The 7,404-nt window shown below is 46.2% G+C and overlaps 1 protein-coding gene across 1 annotated transcript; it reads right to left on the minus strand.

Moving 5' to 3' along the window:
- Nucleotides 1-1,797: 1,797 nt before the first annotated feature.
- On the minus strand, nucleotides 1,798-2,679 carry LOC131876154 (uncharacterized). The gene is made up of 2 exons (XM_059220970.1): nucleotides 2,363-2,679; nucleotides 1,798-2,239 (listed from the first exon to the last, which is right to left on the minus strand). Exons 1-2 carry the CDS (start codon nucleotides 2,677-2,679, stop codon nucleotides 1,798-1,800), a joined length of 759 nt encoding a protein of 252 aa, XP_059076953.1.
- Nucleotides 2,680-7,404: the final 4,725 nt, after the last annotated feature.

Here is a 7,404-nt window from a genome sequence, read left to right on the forward strand (position 1 = left end):
CAATAGAATATAAGTGGCTGGTCCAGTGCAACACGACCTTGTGGCTCTAATGGTTGTGAGCCTGGGGTGATCAACATGCAGACTACATCAAGAAATAACCCAATGGCATGATGCGGCATGTAAAATTTCTTGTACTGTAGAGTCATGAACTCGTCCATCCTATCTGCCAGCAGTGATGCCCAATCATACACCACCCCATTATGTAGCCCATTCATCAACACTATTTGTGCGATAACTATGTCACACGCGCGGCTGTCACCTGTAAGGCGACTCTTCACTACGGACAACAAGCAATCGCCGTACTCCCTTAGCTAAAAATGTTTTCTTGACCCCCTTACTCTTGCCTGCACTTTTTAGGATATATTTTTCTCCCTGCGTGAGGTTATCCCTCAACATCAATTATAGCAAGGTGGCATGATTTTCTAGAGTGATTTTCTGTGAAGTATCAATTTTTTTCCCTTTCAACACCAATATGCCAAACACCCTACTGAACTCGTCTGCCATGTAGGAAATAGTTATTCGTTGGTGCTGATAGTCAAATACATACTGGTGGCGGTGTCTATCATAGCTGCCAATCATGGCACGCAAAACCACCTCAAAATCTTTTATGCAGAAAACTGGCATTTGGACAACCCAGTGTACCTGTACTTAGCAAAGGTTTTTCTTTATTAGGTCATCATGAGGTGTCTTTGCCCACCAATTCATGCAGTCTATTCCATTAAGAGCCTCGAACACAATATTGTCCGCTGTTACCTCTTCCTTGTCCTTTGTCGATTGGGTTTTTGGACGATGCGTCCTGCTTTTCTGACTGCTGCTCATCCTGAGGCTACCTGCAATACGCACACCAGATGGCAAAATTCGCTTGCCTGTGTCTGCACTTGATTCTAAAGTTTTTCGCCCTCCCTGTAACTTGTCTTCTAATGACTGGAACTGTTTTCTCCAATCCGCCTTGTTCCTATTTGTGTCCATTGATTCTTGATTAATTCCCTTAATTTTCTTTTATAGAGTTTTTAACCTTCTTGCACGTGTTGCCCTTCCTTCCAAATGTCAAGTACGGTGTACGACTGTGGCATGTGGTGTACTTGGCCTGCGCGTGTGCGGTGTATGGCATGCAATCTCCTTCCTCTGTGATTTTTCCTTTGCTTGTAATCTCCTTCCTCGGCGATGTTTCCCTTATTTATTTATTTTTGTTTGCCTCTTTGATGTTGTAGGTTAATATATGGCATGCAGGTAATATAGCCACCGCACGGTGCCACTGCACGGTGGGCACGCGGTGCCACCACACAATGACCCCACAATGCCACCACACAGTGGGCATGTTGTGCCACCATACGGTGGGCACGCGATGCCACCATACGGTGACCACGCGGTGCCACCGCACGGTGGGCACGTGATGCCACCGTACGGTGGATGTGTGGCCCCACCATACGGTGCACTTTTCCCTTTTTTTTTGGGTCATACGGTCATATGTCGTACGGACTCGTACGACTATGCTTTTTTTTTAATAAAAAAATTATGATTATTTCGTCGAGAGGGTTCGGGATCGGTCGTTTGTCTCTGTTCGTGGTACTATTTTAATTTCGACCCATTGACGACGTCTGGTATCTCCTTCCCGTCGAGCGTCCACAACTTAATCGCCCCGTTGGCATTGACCTCGCATACCTTGAAGGAGCCTAGCCATCGTACTTTAAATTTTTCGGGTTTGATTTCATTCCTCCCATTGAATTTCAACACCAATTGCCCCGGAGTAAACTTCATTTGTCAAAGATGCTTGTCGTGACAAACCTTTCGTCTTTGCTAGGCTGCCTTTGTGGCCCATTGTGCCATCATTCTTTTTTCATCTAGCTTGCTCAAGGCATACAACTTCTCTTGAAGACTCTCCATGTCGCCTACTCTGTTGTCAATGGTGATCCGAAGACTCGGCACCATGAATTCCACTGGTACCACAACTTCCTGTCCGAACATTAACTGGAAGGGGGTTTGTCCTGTGGTGACCTTATACGTCATCTTGTACGCCCACAATACCGATGGTAAGCATTCCTCCCAATCTTCCTTCTCCACTCCACATGACTTGTAAATCGCTGAGATGATTATTTTGTTTGTCACCTCGGTTTGCCTGTTTGCCCGAGGATAGTAAGGGCTTGATAAGGAGTAGAATATCTTGAACTCCGTTGTGAGCAACTGGATTATATGATTGACAAAATGTCCTCCCCGGTCACTCGTCAATTGGATTGGAATCCTGTACCATGTAATGATTTGCTCGTAGATAAATCTTGTCGTACTGACAACCGAATTGTCTGGCAGAGCCCGTGCCTCAACCCACTTGGTCAAGTATTATGTGGCCACCACGATGTATCTGCACCATCTAGCTCGACTTGCCTTCAAAGGTCCGATGAAATCCAGCCCCCATCGTTCAAACAGTTCCTGGGCATTGGATGGGTTGAGGGGCATAAAATCCCTCTTCAGCGGCCTCCTCGCCCATTGACACGTGTCACAACTCATCACCCACTCCCGGGCATCATTGTGCAGTGTCGGCCAACATAGCCTTGCCAATAGAACTTTCCTGGCCGTGGTGTCGGGCCCCATGTGCCCTCCTGTCGGCCCTTCATGTGCTTCCCATAAAATAGCTTGAATTTCTTCCTCCAGGACACATCGTCGTAGGATCTGGTCAGGTCCCATTTTATATAAAAGGCCATTAATGAGTTGAAACATCTTACTCCTTAGTGCGAGCTTCCTTCGCTCCCCTGGTGGAATCTCTCTCGGGAATTGTGATGTCGATAGATATTCCCCGATGCTTGTGTACCAGGCAGGAAGAACGACAATGCAGAATAAGTGGGCATCCGGGAAGTCTTCATTTACTCCTTCCGCTAATTCCCCTGACTTGATTCTAGATAGTTGGTCGGCTATCACATGGCTTTTCCCAGGTCATACAATAATGTTGAATGTAAACTCTGTAGCAGCAGCAGCCATCGGCTTATTCGCCCTTGAATGATTGGCTTATTCGCTAGGTACATTAACGCCTGGTGGTCCACATAGAATGTGAATGACGTGGCTAGTAAGTAATGTCTAAACTTCTGGACGGAGTACACCATCCCCAAGGCTTCCCTCTCTATCATACTATAATTTTTTTTCGCTTTTGACAAGAGTCTGCTCGTGAAGTATACCGGGTGATTTAGCCCGTGATCACCAACCTGCGCTAGTGTGGCCCCTATGGAAAAATTTGATGCGTCGACGTGTACATGGAACTCTTTGTCCCAATTCGTATATGTCAAGATTCGCACACCTACCAACCATGACTTTAGTTCTTGGAAGGCTTCCTCCTGAGCCGTCCCCCATGCGTACGGTTCACCTCTCCTCATCAGCTTGTCCAGAGGGCAGGATACTTGAGCAAATTTTTTGATAAAACCGCTTGTAATACCCTATGTGTCCTAGGAAGGATTTGACTCCCGTGACATCTGTCGGTGCCTCCATTTCCACTATCACTTGAATCTTGTCTAGGTCAGTCTTGAGTCCATCCTTACACACTGTGTCCTAACAACTTCCCTTGAGGCACCATGAATCTGCATTTTTGGGGATTGAGTGCTAGGCGAGCTTGCCTGCATCTCTCCATGCATTCGCCAAGTGCGGCCAGATGTGCATCCTGGTTGTTGTAGATGGACCAGTCGTCAAGGAATGCCCTGAAGTTCCCTACTGACATCTTGTCAAATATGTGAAGGATTATCCGTTGGAATGTCGTTACCGCGTTGCATAACCCGAACAAAATTCGGTTATACATGTACACGCCATCTTCCACTACGAAGGCCATTTTTAATTTGTCCTCTTCAACAATGGATATCTGGTTATACCCAGAAAATCCATCCATAAATGAATAAATTTCATGACCGACCACTTCCTCCAAGATGCTATCCGTAAATGGTATTGGAAACGGGTCCTTTATGGTGACTGTGTAAAGGCATCCGAAATCCACGTAGATTCGGATCTGGTTTGTCTCCTTTTTAAGGGATATCACTATGGGCGACACCCACTCGTTGGTCTGCACTTTAAAAATAATCTTGGCTTCGAGCATACGTTCAATTTCATCATTCACTTTCACAGCATAGCTTTTATTCATTCCGTACGACCTCTTTCATACATGTACGACCCCAGATACGAGTGAAATTTAGTGTATGCGCAGTTCTGGCGACACCCCTTTGAGGTCCTTGTACATCTAAGCGAATACATCCTTGTATTCCATGAATATTTTAAATGCGGCGGCTTTCAGGACTGGATTCCAGTCGTCGCCAACCAGGATGTTCCTTGACTCTGCTTTCATGTCGAGGTTTGTAGGTTTTATAGACTCTTCATACCGGATTGGTTTCATCATGTCAAACCTATGTGCTAGCGTCTCGTTGACAGGAGCATCCCCTTCCATGTATTTCCTGTACGCTGGCGAAAATTCATTTTCGTCAGGCTCCTCATCAACCTGCAACATGTTGCACCCATACAGTAGCTCGTAGTCTTCCATTTGCCAATGAAGAGCCCATTAAGGGAATCGGTCTCATCTTCTGAACATCCTTGGATTTCCAGGATGCCTTCCTCATCTGGTTCCCTTCCGTACTTTCCTTCGTCAACTCCACCCTCGTCGTCCGATTCCGATTCGGACACGAGTCCTTCACTCACGAGTTGTGTTTTCAGGTCGATAATAAATTTTTGCCTGGCTTTCTCCATGGACAACATGTTACGCTTCCAGTTGTGATTTGCTCTGGCCGCCACCAACCACCCTCTGCCAAGAATGGCGTCGTATCCTTTCTTGGCGAGCGGAATCACCACGAAGTCGAGGATAAATGGTTGTGTCCCGATGGTCACTTGTTGCGCCATGAGCATTCCAAGAGGTTTGATACCATGTTGATCCGCTCCCAGTAAGTTGAAGGTTGACGACCACAGTGTCGGCTTGCCGAGCTTCTTCCAGGTTTCTTCCAGAAGCACATTCACTTCCGACCCGCCGTCGACAATGGTGTCAATCAAAATGGTGCCAAGTATTCCCATTTCTACCACCGTCGAGTGCCGACCACTGTATAGTGTCAGGACCAATGGGTCTGTTGGTGTTCCACCAAGAACATCCGTATTCTGGGTCACCTAACTCTGTGGAGTTACTTGCACCATATGTAGGAGTGTTGTATGTAGTTACGGCATCGTTTCCAGGAGGTCCTTCATTTTCACAGGTACTTCAATCTGCAACATTTGTTTCATGATATTTTCCTCAACCTCAGAGCAAGAAGTACTTGCCGCTCCCTGAGTGTTCCCTTGTGCCAACATTTCTTTCACCACTTCAGCCTTCACCTCCAGCGCCCGCTGCTTCTCCGTGCGAGGGTCTGGGTATGTGGCCTTCTTTGCCTGTAACCATGTGATTGCCAATACCCATTCCTCCGTCCTGTCAATGTTGAGCAGATTCACTCTAGACTTTGGGCAAGTTCCATCATCATGGTCTCCAGGCCCACACCATTTGCATAGTTTTTGTGGAGTTTCTAATGAGGTGCATTCCCTGGCAAAGTGGCCCCATTAATTGCAGGCTTGACACTGAATCATTGGTCGTCCCTTCGCATCATATGGGATCCGACTCCTATTATTATTATTATTATTATTAGTCTTTCCCCCTCGTCGATTGTTCTGGTATCTGCTAGATGATGCATTATTGTTGGCGGATTGCGAAGTTCTAGTGGTCGGCTGCTCTTGCATGAAGAGAACTTGTTGGCTCCTAGTTTTCATATTGTAGGGACATTCCTTTGTCAAATGTCCGACAATCTGACAAATGTCGCAAAAAGCCTTCTTGGGGCAGGACCCCTTGGTGTGTCTGTCACCCCTACAGTCTGTACACCACACGTTGTTTTCTTCAGTCTTACTTGTACTCCCCTTCATGGCTTTGAATTCTTTCAACATTCGTTCCATATCCTTTTGGAGCGCGTGCACCTTTTTACTCGATTTGCCACCACTGTTGCTTTCCCTGTCAAAGTTCTCATCATCGTCAGATGAGTATTTATTACTTTTCTTCTTCTTTGACATTTTGTGCTCACTCTCGAGGTCCATCGTCCTATTATAGGCGTTGTCATATGACGTTGGGGGTACAATTTTCATCTTCTTCCATAGGGAAGATTTCAACCCTTCAACGAACCATCGTTTCTTCAACCCATCTGCGGGTTGGCTTTCCATTTTACCCAGCAATTCTTTCAGCCTCTGGCTGTATGCCTATACTGTCTCGTTGGGACCTTGTTTGGTATTGCATATCTCAGCTACGATTTGATTGTCATCACGGAGCAATCGAAACTCCTTGAATTCCTTCTGTAGATTGGCCCATGTGACCACTTTTTGCTTGTCAACATCGGAGTACCAATCTATGGCAACTCCACGTAACGTGGCTGGGAACTGTTGTACCCACTCATCCTGGTCCATTACTCTGTTGGTGAACCAAATATTTTCACATGTACGGCAGTCTCATACGGGGTCTTCCTTGTCATCCCCTATGAACTTTGGCAATTTTTGTTTACTTACCATCCCACCGCTGGGTCTCACTCCTCTGATGCCTTGTGTGCTTGTACTTGGTGATCCGCCTCTACCTCCTGCACTCGACCCTTCACTCGTGGGTCCTCCGGAGAAGGTTGCTGACCCCGAACCGAACAAATTGGCTCTCGTACGGTACCCTTGTGTTCTCACACCTTCGGTCGTCTCCTTCTAGTTGGTTGTCTCCCTCTGGTTGTCCTCCAAAATGGACAAGTTCTTTAGTAGGTCTCTGGTAGCGTCAATCAGGTTTAGATTTCGCCTTGTTTGTTCCACCAACTCTTCGCAACTTCTTATCCTATGGTGGTATTCTAGCGAACTGTAGAGTTCTCCTTTGGCACCCTTTGTGACTTCTTCTAGGTTCCCTTCAGGCAACCCTACAACAGTGTAGAGAGTGTAATTCTATCTGTCTATCTTTGCCTCTGCAACCTCCGTGACACCTCCTAGGTTCCCTTCGAGCAACCCCTCAACCGGTCGTCCGTTGGCAAGTTGCCTTAGCCTATGCCTTCATTCTATCTGTTGTCTGAGATTCAATGCTCTTTGTGCCACTTCCCATTCGTCACTTTGTATCTTTTTATTTTTGTCTTTATTTAGTATATTGGGTATAAATCACTTCCGTACACAGCAAGCACATACCATGTACACAACCAAACAAAAAAACTTTTATTATTTCATCCCTCGTACATAATATATGTCACTGACATACTCATTACAATGGGGGTGTTCTTATTTATTCTCGCTGACCGTTAGAGTTCATGTATTGCGCTCCTCTTCTTGGCACTCCCTAAATTCTCGTAGAATTTGTTGTCGGTGGTTCTCTCGGTAGATGTCTTCCCTTCTGTTCTGGAGAGCCAAAAATCCTTGTGCCAAAAG

The sequence above is a fragment of the Cryptomeria japonica genome, chromosome 5 (genome assembly GCF_030272615.1).
Source record: "Cryptomeria japonica chromosome 5, Sugi_1.0, whole genome shotgun sequence".
NCBI lineage: Eukaryota > Viridiplantae > Streptophyta > Pinopsida > Cupressales > Cupressaceae > Cryptomeria > Cryptomeria japonica.

Coding starts and splice junctions, on each gene's coding strand:
- LOC131876154 (XM_059220970.1), bottom strand. CDS start 2,679: ATGGGACCTGACCAGATCCTACGACGATGTGTCCTGGAGGAAGAAATT. Junction 2,240..2,362: donor AAGGCAAGTCGAGCTAGATG/GTGCAGATACAT, acceptor TACATGGTACAG/GATTCCAATCCAATTGACGA.